The 20866-nt window shown below is 40.8% G+C and overlaps 1 protein-coding gene across 1 annotated transcript in view; it reads left to right on the top strand.

The window, feature by feature from the left end:
- The window catches only part of LOC308630251 (cysteine and glycine-rich protein 1-like), a gene marked incomplete at its 5' end in the record, with an annotated part of 58062 nt that extends 40492 nt beyond the window's left edge, over positions 1 to 17570 (top strand). The window contains one exon of the mRNA XM_081258733.1: positions 17020 to 17570. Within this exon, the coding sequence (XP_081114859.1) occupies positions 17020 to 17401 (382 nt within the window). The 3' untranslated portion in view covers positions 17402 to 17570. The remainder of the gene's footprint in view (positions 1 to 17019) is intronic.
- Positions 17571 to 20866: the final 3296 nt, after the last annotated feature.

Raw genomic sequence — 20866 nt, 5'->3', positions numbered from 1 at the left:
TCCCCAATATGAGTGGGCATCATTCAATTCCTTGAGTGCTTGAACTGAACAAAAGGCAGAAGAACGAGGAACTCACCCCTTTTTTCCCTGCCTCACTGAATGGGCTAGGACAACTTATTATATTTTCTTCTGCCTTTGACTGGGATTTACACAAGCAACTTCCCTAATTCTCAGGCCTTAAGGACTCAGACTGAATTGCACCACTGTTTCTCCTAAGTCTCCAGCTTACAGATAACATCTTGGGATTTCTCAACCTCCATAATTGGATATGCCAATTCCTCATTACACACACACACACACACACACACACACACACACAAACACACACTACTGGTTCTGTTTCTGGAGAACCCTAATACATCAAGTAATCCTAATTCCTCTCTCCCATCCCTTGTATCATTTCTTTCGTTCATTTCACTTATACATAAGCAATAATCATCAAATATATTGTTGCTATTATTATTTTGAACAAACTGTTATCTGTTAGATCAACTAAGAATAAGAAAAATAAAAGTTTTTATATACCTTCACTTATTCATTCTCTCTAATCTTCTCCCTTTCTTTATGTAGATCTGAGTTTCAGACCTTATATTATTTTCCTTCTCTCTGAAGAACTTTTTTTTTTTTTTTTGCAGTACGCAGTACGTGGGCCTCTCACTGTTGTGGCCTCTCCTGTTGCAGAGCACAGGCCCCGGACGCGCAGGCTCAGCGGCCATGGCTCACGGGCCTAGCCGCTCCGTGGCATGTGGGATCTTCCCGGACCGGGGCACGAACCCGTGTCCCCTGCATTGGCAGGCAGACTCTCAACCACTGCGCCACCAGAGAAGCCCCTCTGAAGAACTTAAAAAAAAATTTCTTGCAAAGCAGATCTACTGGCAACAAATTCCCTTAATTTTTGTTTGTCTGAGAAAGTCTTTATTTCGCCTTTACTTTTTTTTTTTTTTTTTTTGCGTTACGTGGGCCTCTCACTGTGGTGGCCTCTCCCATTGCGGAGCACAGGCTCCGGACATGCAGGCTCAGCGGCCATGGCTCATGGGCCTAGCCACTCCGCGGCATGTGGGATCCTCCCAGACCGGGGCACGAACCCGCGTCACCTGCATCGGCAGGCAGACTCTCAACCACTGCACCGTCAGGGAAGCCCTCACTTTTACTTTTGAAGGATAATTTCAGAGGATACAGAATTCTATTTTGGTGTTTTTTTTTTTTTTTCTCTCAATACTTGAAATATTTCAATCCACTTTCTTCTTGCTTGCATGGTTTCTGAAGAGAAGTCAGAGGTAATTCTTATCTTTGCTTCTCTATAGCTGAGGTGTTTTTCCCTCTGGCTGCTTTCAAGATTTTTTCTTTTTCTTTTCTTTTTTAAAAAAATTGAGGGCTTCCCTGGTGGTGCAGTGGTTGAGAGTCTGCCCCGGTCCGGGAAGATCCCACATGCTGCGGAACGGCTGGGCCTGTGAGCTGTGGCTGCTGAGCCTGCATGTCCGGAGCCTGTGCTCCAGAGTGGAAAAGGCCACAGCGGTGAGAAGTCTGCATACAGCAAAAAAAAAAAAAAAATAAAAATTGAGATATAATTGACATATAACAAGATTTTTTTCAAAAAATATATTTATTTATTTATTTGGCTGTGCTGGGTCTTAGTTGTGGCATGCGGGATCTTTGTTGCCAAGTACAGGATCTTCTTTGCAACATGTGGGCTCTTTTAGTTGCAGCATGTGGGCTCTTAGTTGTGGCATGTGGGATCTAGTTCCCTGACCAAGGATTGAACCTGGGCCCCCTGTTTTGGGAGTGCAGAGTCTTAACCACTGGACCACCAGTGAAGTCCCAAGATTTATTCTTTATCTTTGATTTTCTGCAGTTTGAATATGATATGCCTAGGCATAGTGGGTTTTTTGTTTTTTTTTTTTTTTGGCATTTATCTTGCTTGGTGTTTTCTGAACTTCTTGGATCTGTGCTTTGGTGTCAGACATTAATTTGGGGAAATTCTCAGTCATTATTGCTTCAGATATTGCTTTTGTTCCTCTCTCTCTTTGTTTTCCTTCTAGTATTCCATTGTATGTATGTTACACCTTTTGTAGTTGTCCCTCAGTACTTGGATATTCTGTTCTGTTTTTTTCAGTATTTAAAAAAAAAAATAAATTTGTTTATTTATTTATTTTTTGGCTGTGTTTGGTCTTCGTTGTAGTGTGCAGGCTTTGACGAGTTGCAGCGAGTAGGGGCTACTCTTCATTGCAGTGCACGGGCTTCTCATTGCAGCAGCTTCTCTGTTTCAGAGCACGGACTCTAGGCACGTGGGCTTCAGTAGTTGTGGCACATGCACTCAGTAGTTGTGGCTCACGGGCTCTAGGGCACAGGCTCAGTAGTTGTGGTATAAGGGCTTAGTTGCTCCTCGGCATGTGGGATCTTCCCGGACCAAGGCTCGAACCTGTGTCACCTGCGTTGGCAGGTGGCTTCTTAACCACTGCACCACTAAGGAAGTCCCTTTTTCTGTATCTTTAATTTTGCTTTTAGTTTCTACTGACATATCCTCAAGCTCAGAGATACTTTTCATAGCTGTGTCTAGTCTACTAATGAGCCTAGTGAAGACATTATTTTTGTTGTAGTGTTTTTGATTTCTAGCACTTCTTTTTGGTACTTTCTTAGAATTTCCATCTCTGCTTATATTGCCTATCTGTCCTTTCATGTGTCTACTTTTCCCATTAGAGCTCTTAGCACATTAATCATAGTTGTTTTAAATTCATGGTCTGATAATTCCAACTTTCCTGACATATCTGGTTCTGATTCTAGTTCATTCTCTTCAAACTGTGTTTTTTGCATTTTAGTACGCCTTGTAATTTTCTGTTAAAAGCCAGATATGATGTATGGGGTAAAAGGAACTTATGTAAATAGGCCTTTAAGGGTGTGGTGGTAGGGTGTTGGGGGAGGGGACATGTTCTATAGTCCTATGATTTGGTCTCAGTCGTCTAGTGAGTCTGCACCCCTGCTCTGTGAACTTCACAAGGGCTTCTCAGTTTTTTCCCCTGCCTTAGGTGGGGGACAGGATGGCTAAAGGAGGCTGGAGTTGGAGTTGAATGGCTGGAGTTCCTTTCCACCAAGTAGATTAGGCTCTGATAAAACCCCAGTAGTTTAGGGTCTTGTAAAATAGATTCTTGAAGGGCAAGCTTTGTTAAGAACAGAATGCTTGGGGCTTCCCTGGTGGTGCAGTGGTTAAGAATCCGCCTGCCAATGCAGGGGACACGGGTTCGAGCCCTGGTCTGGGAAGATCCCACATGCCACGAAGCAACTAAGCCCATGTGCCACAACTACTGAGCCTGCATTCTAGAGCCTGTGAGCCACAACTAATGAAGCCTGTGTGCCACAACTACTGAAGCCCGCATGCCTAGAGGCTGTGCTCTGCAACAACAGAAGCCATCACAGTGAGAAGCCCATGCACTGCAATGAAGAGTAGCCCCCATTCACCACAACTAGAGAAAGCCCGTGCACAGCTACGAAGACCCAACACAGCCAAAAATAAATAAATAAATAAATAAATAAATAAATAAATAAATAACCCCAAAACAGAATGCTCTAGTGATTTTAAAATGGTTAGTTTTCTTCTCCCCCCTGCAAGAAGCACAAGGGGGGTTTTCCTTCATTCTTCACTGTGAGAACTTGGTAGAGGTCCTGATGGTAAAACTCACAAAAGTGTGGGGAACCCGAAGGGAGGCCCCCTGCAATTTTTAACTCTTGGACTTGTCCACACTGAGCCTCCAGCAATTCTTCAATTACAGTTCAGGTTTTCCTACCCAGCACGGGTTCTCATGGAAGTTTCTGCTCATGGATTTCTGCTCTGGTAAATTGTAATTCTCTGTATGCATTTCTCCAATTTTGGGAGCAGCAGTTTGCCCTTTGACCTCACTTCTTTGATGGATCTCAGAAGAGTTGTTGATTTTCAACTTTTTACCTGTTGTTAGGGTGGATTTTCAACTTCCAAGCTCACTGGAAGGACTGACTGAAAATGAGAAGTCTGCTCAGTGGCATTGCTTTTAGTATTGAAAAATTTGAAACATCCTAAATATCTGTCAGTAAGAGAAAGAATAATTTGACTGTGGAACATTCATATAATGGACTACTATAATGCAGCTAAATGAATGCATTGGATTTATATGATTTAAAGTGGCTATGTCACAGAAACATAGAGTAAAAAAAGCAAATGCAGAATGATACACAGAAAACAATTCTATATATTGTTTATGAATACATATGTGTGTAATAAAAGTACAGTAATGTAACAGAAAGGTACATAGCTTTAGGATAGTGATTTCTTCTGTGATGCAAGGAGGAATAGATTCACCGAGGAATAAAACAGGGACTTCAGCTATGTGTGTAATATTTTATTTATGAAAAGAACAAAAAATTTAAAGAAAATGCAACAAAAGGTGTTAACACCTGTTAATTATGTGTGACCTTAGGAAAGCTCATTAACCTCCCAGTACTTTAGTTTTCTTTCTTTGACATAGAGACAGTTGTGAGGGTTGAATTGATTATATACATATATTTCTAATACATTAAAATTTTTATAATAAAAATGTAAAGAAAAGTTATTATGAAAGAAGACTGAAATATTAAGAATTTGGATGAACTTAAAAAATGACATTGTGTGGGTTATTACTGTAACAAGTTCTACCATATTTGACTCAAATTAGAACAAATATTATCTGTTAGCACTCCTTACTCTAGCTGTCGTTTTATGTGAAAAATGCCACTGATGCTTCTGCTTTTGGTGATATACTGATCAAGGGTAAAATGGAAAAACAAAGCATTAGTTTTATTTGTTTTGGAGCAGAGACTGATTTGGTTTCCATCATCATTTCCTGGGGAATGCGAAAATTTTTGCTGAGGTTGTTTGATTTTTGTCTCCATACTTTAATAACTCACAAGGAGATCTCCTTTTGTGCCCCTAGAATGAAATAAAAATGTTTTCGAGCTCATAGTGGAATTTACTACTGTTCTATTCATTAACAAAATACCAGAAAGCAGCAGGAGAGCCTTCAATGGGGGCAATAGAGGGAACAAGAATCATCCTAGAATATGCTGCTTGTATGTCTTCTTCTTTGTCCTCTATTGTGGGTGGTGTCTCTGATCTGATTGACACCTTGGTCCATGTTTTCTAAACCACTAGAGCTTCATGGAGTATCAGATTACTGTGACTTTCATTGAGACTGCTTTGAAAAGTACAGTGTTTTCGAACGACTTGGAAACTACCTTCTGTTTAGAAAAATGCTTGTGTTCTGGGTGTCAGTAAGGCTGAGATTATTAAAAAAAGGTAAAGAAGATAAAGTATTCCAGGAATCATCTTTCTAGCTTTAAGTGAAAAGAAATCTACACAACCATATGAGCTATGAAAGCCACAGTTCGAAGCCTGAAATTTCTGTTGTGAATATCATGTCTTTGAGACACATGCTTTGTGGCTAAAATGTTCATATGGTTTCTGTAACTATGTAATGCAAAAGTAGGTCTGTTTGACCCAAACTGAGGGAAACTATTGAAGTACGAGTTCCTCTGTGAATTCAATGCTTGTAGCAAAATAAGAATAAAGATATTTTACCAATGCTGGTGCAGGCTTTGGGATGAATCAGAACATTGCCCTCTGTGTCAAATATTCTCTATGACTACGTGAAAAAGGCTAGGGAGTCCCAGGTTTACTTTGTAGAATACACAGACAGGCACGCACATATTCATGGCATATGCATGCAAATATGCACACACAGATATACCTCATCTCCTTTTTCTTCATAGGAATGAGGTTTTCTCTATACAAATGAAACTTACTAAACTATGGTGGATGGACCTAGAGTCTGTCATACAGAGTGAAGTAAGTCAGACATAGAAAAACAAATACTGTATGCTAACCCATATATATGGAATTAAACAAAAAATGGTTATGAAGAACCTAGGGGCAGGACAGGAATAAAGACGCAGATGTAGAGAATGGACTTGAGGACACGGGGAGGGGGAAGGGTAAGCTGGATGAAATGAGAGAGTGGCATAGACATATATACACTACCAAATGTAAAATAGATAGCTAGTGGGAAGCAGCAGCATAGCACAGGGAGATCAGCTCTGTGCTTTGTGACCACCTAGAGGGATGGGATAAGGAGGGTGGGAGGGAGATGCAAGAGGGAGCAGATATGGGGATATATGTAAATGTATAGCTGATTCACTATGTTACAAAGCAGAAACTAACACACTATTGTAAAGCAATTATACTCCAATAAAGGAAAAAAACCTTTAATATTTAATATGAATCTGTCTTCTTTAATAAGTATACCAAACACATTTAAACATTTTCTTGATGATTCATCCATCACTATTAATAATTAAATATGATGTTTTTATTTCTCTGTAATGCTTTGCTTTTATTCTCTCCCCTTCCCCATTACTGAAGCAATACTCATTACAGAAAATCAGAAATACATAGAGGAAAACATCAGTTATCACATTTATCCAGAGATAACCAATGCTAACTCTTCATGTATTTTCAAATGCACACTTATAGGCACACATATACTAAAACAAAAAGGAACATACAATAATATATTTTGTGATCTGCCTTCTTCTCATAGTGATTTGTCATGAATACTTTTTTATATCTATAGATCTATAACAGAAACATCATTTTAAAGGACCACATGATACTCCATTATATGGACTTATTATATTTTATTGCAACAATCCCATATTGTTGAAGTTATATTATTTTCAACATTCTTATATCACAGACAACACTGTATTGAATGTACATGTGTTTGTTGGTATGTATATGTGTACAAATATATATATTTATACATATCCTTATGATAAATTATTAGAATTACGTATTCTTTGAATTTATAGTTCAAAGAATACATACCTTCCTTCAGGAAGAGGAGTTGTTTCTCTGAAATGGTTTCTCAGGTTTTTCAGCCTTTAGCTTATTCTTTTGGAAGACTTCTGTCTTCTGGAGACTGGCTAAAAAAAAGCTTTCAGCCTGGATCCTCCAGGACAAAGCTGCCTCCTTATGACCAGCTGCAATTGGCTTGAAAGAGGTTTGAATTGAGCCATTGAGCTGTACATTGTTTGAGCTTTTGAAAATTGTTCTTTAGAGGAAAAACCTCTAGAAAATGGGATCCCAGTTATCTAGGTATTTTGAGGGTGCTCCTATCCCCAGAGGACTCTGGCTGATTTTATGTTTAAAAACCATGGTTCTTCCTCATGTGCATTTCTTCTTTTTTTTTTTAATTTTTTTTAATTTTTTAATTTTTTTTGTTAGTTTCTGCTTTATAACAAAGTGAATCAGTCATACATATACATCTGTTCCCACATCCCTTCCCTCATGCATCTCCCTCCCTCCCACCCTCCCTATCCCACCCCTCCAGGCGGTCACAAAGCACCGAGCTGATCTCCCTGTGCTCTGCGGCTGCTTCCCACTAGCTATCTACCTTACGTTTGGTAGTGTATATATGTCCATGCCTCTCTTTCGCTTTGTCACAGCTTACCCTTCCCCCTCCCCATATCCTCAAGTCCATTCTCAAGTAGGTCTGTGTCTTTATTCCCGTTTTACCCCTAGGTTCTTCATGACATTTTTTTTTTTTTAAATTCCGTATATATGTGTTAGCATACGGTATTTGTCTTTCTCTTTCTGACTTACTTCACTCTGTATGACAGACCCTAGGTCTATCCACCTCATTACAAATAGCTCAGTTTCATTTCTTTTTATGGCTGAGTAATATTCCATTGTATATATGTGCCACATCTTCTTTACCCATTCATCCGATGATGGACACTTAGGTTGTTTCCAGCTCCGGGCTATTGTGAATAGAGCTGCAATGAACATTTTGGTACATGTCTCTTTTTGAATTATGGTTTTCTCAGGGTATATGCCTAGTAGTGGGATTGCTGGGTCATATGGTAGTTCTATTTGTAGTTTTTTAAGGAACCTCCATACTGTTCTCCATAGTGGCTGTACCAATTCACATTCCCACCAGCAGTGCAAGAGTGTTCCCTTTTCTCCACACCCTCTCCAGCATTTATTGTTTCTAGATTTCTTGATGATGGCCATTCTGACTGGTGTGAGATAATATCTCAGTGTAGTTTTGATTTGCATTTCTCTAATGATTAATGATGTTGAGCATTCTTTCATGTGTTTGTTGGCAGTCTGTATATCTTCTTTGGAGAAATGCCTATTTAAGTCTTCTGCCCATTTTTGGATTGGGTTGTTTGTTTTTTTGCTATTGAGCTGCATGAGCTGTTTATAAATTTTGGAGATTAATACTTTGTCAGTTGCTTCATCTGCAAATATTTTCTCCCATTCTGAGGGCTGTCTTTAGGTCTTGTTTATGGTTTCCTTTGCTGTGCAAAAGCTTTGAAGTTTCATTAGGTCCCATTTGTTTATCTTTGTTTTTATTTCCATTTCTCTAGGAGGTGGGTCCAAAAGGATCTTGCTGTGATTTATGTCATAGAGTGTTCTTCCTATGTTTTCCTCTAAGAGTTTGATAGTTCCTGGCCTTACATTTAGGTCTTTAATCCATTTTGAGCTTATTTTTGTGTATGGTGTTAGGGAATGATCTAATCTCAAACTTTTACATGTCCCTGTCCAGTTTTCCCAGCACCACTTATTGAAGAGGCTGTCCTTTCTCCACTGTACATTCCTGCCTCCTTTATCAAAGATAAGTTGGCCATATGTGCGTGGGTTTATCTCTGGGCTTTCTATCCTGATCCACTGATCTATCTTTCTGTTTTTATGCCAGTACCACACTGTCTTAATTACTGTAGCTTTGTAGTATAGTCTGAAGTCAGGGAGCCTGATTCCTCCAGCTCCGTTTTTCGTTCTCAAGATTGCTTTGGCTATTCGGGGTCTTTTGTTTTTCCAAACAAATTTTGAAATTTTTTGTTCTAGTTCTGTGAAAAATGCCAGTGGTAGTTTGATAGGGATTGCATTGAATCTGTAGATTGCTTTGGGTAGTAGAGTCATTTTCACAATATTGATTCTTCCAATCCAGGAGCATGGTATATCTCTCCATCTATTTGTATCATCTTTAATTTCTTTCATCAGTGTCTTATAATTTTCTGCATACAGGTCTTTTGTCTCCTTAGGTAGGTTTATTCCTAGATATTTTATTCTTTTTGTTGCAATGTTAAATGGGAGTGTTTTCTTGATTTCATTTTCAGATTTTTCATCATTATTGTACAGGAATGCCAGAGATTTCTGTACATTAATTTTGTATCCTGCTACTTTACCAAATTCATTGATTAGCTCTAGTAGTTTTCTGGTAGCATCTTTAGGATTTTCTATGTATAGTATCATGTCATCTGCAAACAGTGACAGCATTACTTCTTCTTTTCCAATTTGGATTCCTTTTATTTCCTTTTCTTCTCTGATTGCTATGGCTAAAACTTCCAAAACTACGTTGAATAAGAGTGGTGAGAGTGGGCAGCCTTGTCTTGTTCCTGATCTTAGTGGAAATGGTTTCAGTTTTTCACCATTGAGGACGATGCTGGCTGTGGGTTTGTCATACATGGCCTTTATTACATTGAGGAAAGTTCCCTCTATGCCTACTTTCTGCAGGGTTTTTATCATAAATGGGTGTTGAATTTTGTCGAAAGCTTTCTCTGCATCTATTGAGATGATCATATGGTGTTTCTCCTTCAACTTGTTAATATGGTGTATCACATTGATTGATTTGCGTATATTGAAGAATCCTTGCATTCCTGGAATAAACTCCACTTGATCATGGTGTATGATCCTTTTGATGTGCTGTTGGATTCTGTTTGCTAGTATTTTGTTGAGGATTTTTGCATCTATGTTTATCAGTGATAATGGCCTGTAGTTTTCTTTCTTTGTGACATCCTTGTCTGGTTTTGGTATCAAGGTGATGGTGGCCTCATAGAATGAGTTTGGGAGTGTTCCTTCCTCTGATATTGTTTGGAAGAGTTTGAGAAGGATGGGTGTTAGCTCTTCTCTAAATGTTTGATAGAATTCGCCTGTGAAGCCATCTGGTCCTGGGCTTTTGTTTGATGGAAGATTTTTAATCACAGTTTCAATTTCAGTGCTTGTGATTTGTCTATTCATATTTTCTATTTCTTCCTGAGTCAGTCTTGGCAGGTTGTGCATTTCTAAGAATTTGTCCATTTCTTCCACGTTGTCCATTTTATTGGCATAGAGTTGCTTATAGTAATCTCTCATGATCTTTTGTATTTCTGCAGTGTCAGTTGTTACTTCTCCTTTTTCATTTCTAATTCTATTGATTTGAGTCTTCTCCCTTTTTTTCTTGATGAGTCTGGCTAATGGTTTGTCTATTTTGTTTATCTTCTCAAAGAACCAGCTTTTACTTTTATTGATCTTTGCTATTGTTTCCTTCATTTCTTTTTCATTTATTTCTGATCTGATCTTTATGATTTCTTTCCTTCTGCTAACTTTGGGGTTTTTTTGTTCTTCTTTCTCTAATTGCTTTAGGTGCAGGGTCAGGTTGTTTACTTGAGATGTTTCCTGTTTCTTAAGGTGGGATTGTATTGCTATAAACTTCCCCCTTAGAACTGCTTTTGCTGCATCCCATATGTTTTGAGTCATCGTGGCTCCATTGTCATTTGTTTCTAGGTATTTTTAAATTTCCTCTTTGATTTCTTCAGTGATCACTTCGTTATTGAGTAGTGTATTGTTTAGCCTCCATGTGTTTGTATTTTTTACAGATCTTTTCCTGTAATTGATGTCTAGTCTCAGAGCATTGTGGTCGGAAAAGATACTTGATACAATTTCAATTTTCTTAAATTTACCAAGGCTTGATTTGTGACCCAAGATATGATCTATCCTGGAGAATGTTCCATGGGCACTTGAGAAAAATGTGTATTCTGTTGTTTTTGGATGGAATGTCCTGTAAATATCAACTAAGTCCATCTTGTTTAATGTATCATTTAAAGCTTGTGTTTCCTTATTTATTTTCATTTTGGATGATCTGTCCATTGGTGAAAGTGGGGTGTTAGAGTCCCCTACTATGATTGTGTTACTGTCGATTTCCCCTTTTATGGCTGTTAGTATTTGCCTTATGTATTGAGGTGCTCCTATGTTGGGTGCATAAATATTTACAATTGTTATATCTTCTTCTTGGATTGATCCCTTTATCGTTATGTAGTGTCCTTCTTTGTCTCTTCTAATAGTCTTTATTTTAAAGTCTATTTTGTCTGATATAAGAATTGCTACTCCAGCTTTCTTTTGATTTCCGTTTGCATGGAATATCTTTTTCCATCCCCTTACTTTCAATCTGTATGTGTCTCTAGGTCTGCAGTGGGTCTCTTGTAGACAGCATATATATGGGTCTTGTTTTTGTATCCATTCAGCCACTCTGTGTCTTTTGGTGGGAGCATTTAGTCCATTTACATTTAAGGTAATTATTGATATGTATGTTCCTATTCCCATTTCCTTAATTGCTTTGGGTTCATTATTGTAGGTATATTCCTTCTGTTGTGTTTCTTGCCTAGAGAAGTTCCTTTAGCATTTGTTGTAAAGCTGGTTTGGTGGTGCTGAACTCTCTCAGCTTTTGCTTGTCTGTAAACGTTTTAATTTCTCCATCAAATCTGAATGAGATCCTTGCTGGGTAGAGTAATCTTGGTTGCAGGTTTCTCTCCTTCATCACTTTAATTATGTCCTGCCACTCCCTTCTGGCTTGTAGAGTTTCTGCTGAGAGATCAGCTGTTAACCTGATGGGGATTCCCTTGTGTGTTATTTGTTGTTTTTCCCTTGCTGCTTTTAATATGATTTCTTTGTGTTTAATTTTTGACAGTTTGATTAATATGTGTCTTGGTGTATTTCTCCTTGAATTTATTGTGTATGGAACTCTCTGTGCCTCCTCGACTTGATTAACTATTTCCTTTCCCATATTAGGGAAGTTTTCAACTATAATCTCTTCAAATATTTTCTCAGTCCCTTTCTTTTTCTCTTCTTCTTCTGAAACCCCTATAATTCGAATGTTGGTGCGTTTAATGTTGTCCCAGAGGTCTCTGAGACTGTCCTCTGTTCTTTTCATTCTTTTGTCTTTATTTTGCTCTGCAGCAGTTATTTCCACTATTTTATCTTCCACCTCACTTATCCGTTCTTCTGCCTCAGTTATTCTGCTATGGATCCCATCTAGAGTATTTTTCATTTCATTTATTGTGTTTTTAATCGATGCTTGATTCATCTTTAGTTCTTCTAGGTCCTTGTTAACTGTTTCTTGCATTTTGTCTATTCTATTTCCAAGATTATGGATCTTGGAAATAGAATCTTGGATCAGCTTTACTATCATTATTCTGAATTCTTTTTCAGGTAGACTGCCTATTACCTCTTCATTTGTTAGGTCTGGTTGCTCCTTCACCTGCTGTGTGTTTTTCTGTCTTCTCATTTTGCTTATGTTACTGTGTTTGGGGTCTCCTTTTTGCAGGCTGCTGATTCGCAGTTCCCGTTGTTTTTGGTGTCTGTCCCCAGTGGCTAAGGTTGTTTCAGTAGGCTGTGTAGGCTTCCTGGTGGGGGGGACTAATGCCTGTGTTCTGGTGGTTGAGGCTCGATCTTGTCTCTCTGGTGGACAGGTCCACGTCTGGTGGTGTGTTTTGGGGTGCCTATGGCCTTATTATGTTTTTATGTAGCCTCTCTGCTAATGGGTGGGGTTGTGTTCCTGCCTTGCTAGTTGCTTGGCATAGGGTGACCAGCGCTGTAGCTTGCTGGTCGTTGAGTGAAGCTGGGTGCTGGTGTTGAGATGGAGATCTCTGGGAGATTTTCACTGCTTGATATTATGTGGAGCTGGGAGGTCTCTTGTGGACCCGTGTCCTGAAGTTGGCTCTCCCACTTCAGAGGCACAGCACTGGCTCCTGGCTGCAGCACCAAGAGCCTTTCATCCACCCGGCTCAGAATAACAGGGAGAAAAAGTAGAAAGAAAGATTTAGTAGAAGAAAGAAAGAGAGAGGGAAAGAAAGGAAGAAGGGAAGAAAGGAAAGAAGGACAGAAGAAAGAAAGAAAGGAGGGAGGGAGGAAGGAAGGATGGAAAGAAAGAAGGAAACAAAGGAGGGAGGGAGGGAGGAAGGAAAGAAAAAGAAAGTGGAAAGAAGAAGGGTGGGAGGGAGGGAGGGAGGAAAGAAAAAGAAAGAAGGAAAGGAGGAGTGGAGGGAGGGAGGGAGGAAGGGAAGGTAGGAAAAAAAGGTAGAGCAGGTAAAGTAAAATAGAATAAAGTATGAAATATAGTAGCGTTATTAAAATTAAAAAGTAATTATTGAAAAAAGAAAACGGACCGATAGAACCCTGGGACATATGGTGGAAGCAAAGCTATACAGAGAGAATCTTACACAGAAGATTACACACATTCACAAAAAGAGAGCAGGGGGAAAAATCAAAAATCTTGCTCTCCAAGTCCACCTCCTCAATTTGGGATAATTCGTTGTAAAAAGAGGAAAAGGGCGAGAAGTCTGAAATCTTGCTCTCTAAGTCCACCTCCTTAATTTGGGATAATTCGTTGTAAAAAGAGGAAAAGGGGGGAAAGTCTTAAATCTTGTCCTCAAAGTCCACTTCCTCAATTTGGGATGATTCGCTGTCCATTCATGCACTCCACAGACGCAGGGCACATCAAATGGACCGTGGAGCTTTTATCCGCTGCCTCCGAGGCTGCACAGAGAGATTTCCCTGCCTCTGCTCTCACAGCTCCCGGGTCTCAGCCTTGGACCTGGCCCCGCCTCTGCGCGTAGGTCGCCGGAGGGCGTCCGTTCTTCGCTCAGACAGGACGGGTTTAAAGGAGCCGCTGATTCGGGGGCTCTGTCTCACTCAGGCAGAGGGGAGGGAGGGGCGCGCAGTGTGGGGCGGGCCTGCGGCGGCAGAGGCCGGCGTGACGTTGCAGCAGCCCGTGGCGCTCCGTGCGCTTTCCCGGGAAAGCCGTCCCCGGGTCCTGGGACCCCGGCAGTGGCGGGGTGCACAGGCCCCCCGGAAGGCGGGGCGGACAGTGACCCGTGCTCGCACACAGGCCCCGCGGCGGCGGCGGCGGCGGCGGCGTCCCACGCCCGTCTCCGAGGTCCGCGCCTTACCCGCGGCTCGTGCCTGTCTCCGGCGCTTCCCCAAGCAGCCCTCTTAATGCCCTCTCCTCGCGCACCAGGAAACAAAAGGGAAAAAAGTCTTTTGCCTCTTCGGCAGCTCCAGACTCTTTCCCCGGACTCCCTCCGGGCTAGCCGTGGTGCACTAACCCCTTCAGGCTCTCTTCCTGCCGCCAGCCCCAGTCCTCTCCCTGCTCTCCGACTGAAAGCCGATACCCGAGCCTCAGCTCCCAGCCCCGCCCGCCCCGGCGGCCGAGCAGACAAGCCTCTCGGGCTGGTGTGTGCCTGAGGGCACCGGTCCTCTGTGCCAGAATCTCTCTGCTTTGCCCTCCGCAACCCTGTTGCTGTGCTCTCCTCCGCTACTCCGAAGCTTTCCCCCTCTGCCACCTGCAGTCTCCGCCCGCGAAGGGGCTTCTAGTGTGTGGAAACCTTTCCTCCTTCACGGCTCCCTCCCACTGGTGCAGGTCCCGTCCCTATCCTATTGTGTCTGTTTATTTTTTTTTTCTTTTGCCCTACCCAGGTATGTGGGGAGTTTCTTGCCTTTTGGGGGGTCTGAGGTCTTCTGTCAGCGTTCAGTAGGTGTTCTGTAGGAGTTGTTCCACGTGTAGATGAATTTCTGATGTATCTGTGGGGAGGAAGGTGATCTCCGTGTCTTACTCTTCCGCCATCTTCCTCCGGGCCCCCTCATGTGCATTTCTAACTAAATGGACCATTAAAGGTCTGTCAAACGGATTCTTTTATCTAGTGGGTATAAATGTGTTTTAGTCATAGTCTGTATGTTTTCACACTGGACTGAAATCTTCCCTTGAAGACAGGCTGCTACTGCTTCTTCTATGGCTAAAGTCCTTTTGGGAAAGATTACCCCTACCTGGAGAACTCCTCTCAAACTTCATGGTAATTGAGGAAACCATTTTACTGGCACAGTGTTTCAACAAGTCTGTGTTGTTTGGCTCGTTTTACAACACTTTCACTGTGCTTACCACCCTCAAACCTCTGGTTTAGTCAAATGCAGTAATGGCATTATTAAGACTCAACTGCCAAAATTTATAGAGGCCCTGCAAATAATGTGGCCAAAAACATTGCCATTGGTCCCTCTAAATCTCAGATCCACCCCTTTTGGAACTCATAAACTCTCATCCTTTGAGACAGTCACTGGATGCCCAGTGCACTTGACTCCTTCTTCTTTTGACTCACAACTGATGAAAGGAGAGATACTCCAATATTGCAAGGCCTAATTGCTTCTATAACCATGTATTGGTAGAGCAGTCTTTTCACCGTGTGCTTTAGGGAGGCAAAGACCTTAAGCATCACACCTTGCAACCTGGAGATTTCACCTGTTGGAAAAGACAACAGCCAAAGAACTCTCTTCAGCCTCACTGGAAAGACCCAATCAGGTACTGCTAACCAACTCTTGTGCTGACAAACTCCGAGGAATAGACTCTTGGATCCGTGTGACACAGCTAAAAAAATGTCAAATCCTGTCTGAACCTGCACATTATCTGATAACCTGAAAATAAATATTTCCTGGAATTGAGGTAGACAACATCTGATGAGACAGCATTCCCAAGACATCCTGACCAGGCCTGTTGGGAATTTGTTGCTAAATCTTTGATGTTGACGTAATGCTTCAGATGATCATAAAGTCTATGATTTTGATAAAAATGTAGATAAAAAGTACCTGAGAGTTCTCCATCCTACCCCTCATTGTTACTTGAATGTGACATTAATAGGTTTCCAATTTGTGCACTTTCCCTCCAGCGTGAGACACAATAACCAGGAACGGTCTTTCCTGACAACTGAGGGAAAAAGCTTCTGAAACTAGAAAGCCTGACTCTTCATCAGCGATGCTTTCAGAGAAAGATCTTGATCAAAAGGGGGAAATATAACAATTAATAAACAGAAACCTCAATTACATAGAGTTGGGAGACCAGAAGAAGGAGCACTCACACTCTGCGATGATAGCAGAGCCCAACAGGAAAAAGAAAGACTCCTTTCATGGCAAGGACTCAACTAATGAAAAATCATGCTTTGTTTACTGTAGCCCTCCCAACTTCATTTTCCTCCTTATAAAAACATTCTCCTTTCCTTGTAGTGCAGGGACCTGCATGTAGCTTGCCATGGTTGCAGACCTGAAATTGCAATTCCCTGCTGATCCCCAATAAACTCATCTTTGCTAGGGAAATAGTCAGCAGTCTATTTGTTTCTGGTCAACAATTCATATTTTAAAGGGAGATGAGGTGATCTCCCTTAAAGGTTTTGTTTTTATTCTCATATAAAAATAAACACTTGAACCTCAGAAAATGTTTGGGCATAGAAATTTTGGGGCTGGAAGGCAAATTTTTTTCCCATGGATTAAAATATGCAATACTTGAAAAGATTTAAGCAGACATTCACCAAAGATATGTGAATAGTAACTAAAGACATGAGAAGGTGCTCCACATCATTAGTCAACTGAGAAATATAAATTAAATCCAAGATGAGGTAGTACCACACATCTATTAGAATTGTTAAAACAAAACATAAAAAACAAAAAACCCCAACAAATACCAAGTGATGATAAGAATGTGGAACAACATTGTGCATGGAAATGTAAAAATAATATAGCCACTTGGAAAACTGTTTGACAGTTCTTTTAATATTAAACATATACTTACTATATGACCCTGCAATTCTACTTCTAGGTATTTACCCAAGAGAGAAAAAATCTGTTTACACAAAAACATATATGCAAATACTTACAGTGGCTTTATCCGTAATTGCCCCAAATGGGAAACAAACTAAATATTCACAACTGATGGATGGATACAAATTGTTGTACATCAGTGCAGTGGAATACTGCTCAGAAATAAAAAAAGATGTAAAAAATGAAATAAAAAAGAGTATTGATGCATGTAAGAATATGAATTAGTTTCAAAAGCATTGACTTGATAGGCTACATAACATATGATTTTACTTATAATTTAGAAAAGGAAAGATTATAGGGACAGAAAATAGATCAGTTGTTGCCAGGGCCTGGGGATGGGATGAGAGGGTCACTTTAAAGTTATACCATGAGGAGTCCCGCACTCCGCTCTGCTCCTGCTCAGCCACCCACCCCGGACCCGGCGCCACCACGCCCAAGTGCCCCAAGTGCAACAAGGAGGTGTACTTTGCTGAGCGGGTGACCTACCGGGGCAAGGACTGCCATCGCCCTTGCCTGAAGTGTGAGAAATGTGGAAAGACTCTGACCACGGGGGCTCACGCCCAGCATGAAGGCAAGCCCTATTGCAACCACCCCTGCTATGCGGCCATGTTCGGCCCCAAAGGCTTTGGGCGTGGTGGGGCAGAGAGCCACACTTTCAAGTAAACCCAGGTTTTGAAGACCCCATCCCTGGCTGCCCGCCAGGCCACTGCCCCTCTAGGCCGATGGCAGGCCCTCCCCACAGGCACCTGGGGCTCCCCTGTAGACCCTCAGGCCCTCAATAAACCCGGACACTTGGAAGACCAAAAAAAAAAAAAAAAAGGTTATACCTGAGGGAATTTTTAGGCTGAGGGAACTGATAAATTTCTTAACAGTGGTTGTGGCTATATGACTGTATGCATTTGTCAAAGCTCATGGAACTGTCCCTAAAAATGAGTTAATTTTACTGAATGTAAATTTAAAAAGTGAATAAAAATTTAGAAACTAAAAAAATTCCATTTTAATAAAAAAAGAAAATACCTTGCCAAAGTGTCTGTAGTGGCCATAAAAGTAGGCATTGCATACATCCAACACAAAGAGCTTGACCAAAGGGTCAGCTTCTGTGCTTGAAATTCTTTGCTGCATTTCCCAGTGACTGAGCATGGCAGGGATATTAAGGCAGGCACATTCCTGGGGGTCATGGGTCTCTCCAATGGCCTGGTTGAACCTTCCTTAGGCTACACCACAGTGGAGGACACTTCCACCCAACCTCCTTTCCTTCTTCACTCAAGACAGAATGCATGGTGGTTATGGCTCTCCCAGCCTCACTGGCTCTCTTCTCAAGGTCTCCCACACAAGCATTTCCCTGAATAAAATCCTTACATATTTAATCTTGTCTTGCCAGCTGCTTTTTGTGGGACCTGAACCAACACAACTTCCAGTTTTATGCTCTATAATATGATCGCCACAGAGATAAAATGCATAATCACATTTTTAACTTACTTTTACCTAATCACCTCTTCTATAAATAATTTATTGACTACAGTATACATAAAGAAAAACATACAAAATGTAAGTGTGCAGGTCTATGAATTTTCACAAAGTGAAAATATTACCCAGATCAAGAATAAGAACATTACTAGTAATTCAGAAGCACCCCCTACCCCCCCCAACTTATTCCTTCTCCCACACTGACTCCATCTCAAAGGTAATCCATGGCCTGAATTCCTAACACCATAGATCTGTTTTGCCTATCTTTTAATTTTAAATAAGTGGCATCACTCAGCATATATTTTTATTTTGGTCTGGTTCCTTTCAATTATTATTATGTTTGTGGGAATCATTCATGATGGTATGTATGTAGGCTAGATATGTAAGGCTACATTGGTGCTTATACTAAATGACGATACACTGCTATGTTTTTGGTGTCCTCTTACCAGAGTTTTGACAATTTTCCTATCTCTCAACTTAGTGGGTTGTTAGCTACCATTTCTGTTGCTATCACTATGCTTATCTCTAACTGCAACTTCTTTTCGTAATTTTTTGCCTTAAGTGTGCTATGATTGGAATATCAATAAAAATGTAAAATAGGTAAAAATTATTTAATAAACTGAAAGGATTTTAGCATGTAGATTTTGTGACTTTTATTTTGGCCATCTAGAAGTTACTTAGAGCCTTTACATTTATATCTAGGGTCTAGTTTTGCTTAAAGTGACTGAGATTGCCAGAAGTGCAAACTCCAGGGAAGAGGGGTATTATTCTGTATCCATGTCTCTTTAGAAGGTAGAAGGGACTGATGAATTCCCTAGTTCTTTACTTAAATAGGACCTTTTTTCCATGTTCTGTGGGATTATTTCATCTTGAAAGGTAAAGAAAAAGGAAAGTTGGTTTCAGCTTCTGTACAGGAATTTTAAACAAAATATTTTGATTATTTCCCTTAAGGTAAGAATTTAGTATAAATCTTATCACTAAATTTGAGATTAGTTATTGACTCTGATGTGATTTTAAAAAGCACAATGACTCTTAGATAATGTTGCATTGGCTTTAAGAAAGCTTTGTTTCTCATATTAGTTGAATTTGGCTCAGCTTAGTAAGTAAGATTATAACCAAATAAATACTATTAACCAAATAAGCCAATATATCATCAGGACCCCACTCCAAAAGTTGGGTTTTAGAAGGATGTAATCCAATAAACATTGAATCTCTGTAGTAATCTAACAGATGGAGCAAAAAGGACTAGTGAAGAGCTAGTCTTTTCTGGTTGACAGGAGCTAGTGGGACTGGCTACATAATTAAATATTTGAGCTCTAGTCATAGCCTGTGGGTGCTGTGGTGACATTACTGATAGTTTTTATTCTATTGTAATTTGTTCATTTCATTTAAGAAATACTAGTGGTAGCTCCCTAAATTGATTTCATTGCTTATTTATGATTTGAAAAACTCTAATTTATATGACACCAAGATCAATCTTATTCCTTCGATGCTCCTTGAACTGGAGCCTTGGCACTGGGCCCAGCCCAGCCCAGTCATGGTCTAGTGGTTATCAATCCTCAATTCCATCAGCTATACATCCTGACAATAGAAGGCTCAGACTTTGAGAATATTTTCACCCTGGACCACAGATGGGAAAATGAGATGATGTGTAATTAGTGCTGCATCTGTCTGTGTTCACAAAGCTCTATTTATTAGTCTACTTTCTACTCTTAAAGTGGTAAATGTAGGGACATCCCTGGTGGCGCAGTGGTTGAGAATCTGCCTGCCAATGCAGGGGGACATGGGTTTGAGCCCTGGTCTGGGAAGATACCACATTCTGTGGAGCAACTAAGCCTGTGCACCACAACTGTTGAGCCTGTGCTCTAGAGCTTGCAAGCCACAACTACTGAGCCCACGCCCCACAGCTACTGAAGCCCATGTGCCTAGAGCCCATGCTCTGCAACAAGAGAAGCTACCGCAGTGAGAAGCCTGTGCACCACAACAAAAGAGTAGCCCCCCGTCACCACAACTAGAGAAAGCCTGTGTGCAACAACGAAGACCCAAGGCAACCAAAAAAAAAGGTGGTTGAAATGATGTTGTGGTGCTTCTGTGCTTAGGCAACAGGAGGCCATGAGTTTTTGTTCTTATCGTCTTGAAACTCCTTGACTTCCATGTGAAGAAGCCTTCTTGAGGATGAGAGACCAGGTAGTGAGAGGCTCTATAGCCCATAACAATCACCAGACATGGGAGGAAGGCCATGCTAGCCCAACCAGCCCAGTCGCTATAGACCAAATTTTGTGTCCCTCCTGCCCAATTCATATGTTAAATCGCAACACCCAATATAGTATAATGGTATTTGGAGGTGGGGCTTTAGGAGGTGATTAGGTTGTGAGGGTGGAACCTTCATGAATGGGATTGGTGCCCTGGTTCCAGAGAGATCCCTTGTCTCTTCTGCTGTGTGAGGACACAGAAGACAGCCCATCCATGAATCAGGAAGTAAGTTCTCACCAGATACCATATATGCAGGTGTCCTGATCTTGGACTTCCAGACTCCAGAACTATGAGAAATGTATGTTGTTCAAGTCACCCAGCCTATGATGTTTTGTTATAGCAGCTCAAACAAATTAAGACTCCAATCAAACCTGTCTATTCCTGTAGCCGTAGAGTAATTCCATGTGA

The sequence above is a fragment of the Mesoplodon bidens genome (assembly GCF_964165515.1).
Source record: "Mesoplodon bidens genome assembly, chromosome: 1".
Taxonomy (NCBI): domain Eukaryota; kingdom Metazoa; phylum Chordata; class Mammalia; order Artiodactyla; family Ziphiidae; genus Mesoplodon; species Mesoplodon bidens.
This window is presented reverse-complemented; position numbering and strand designations above follow the sequence as displayed.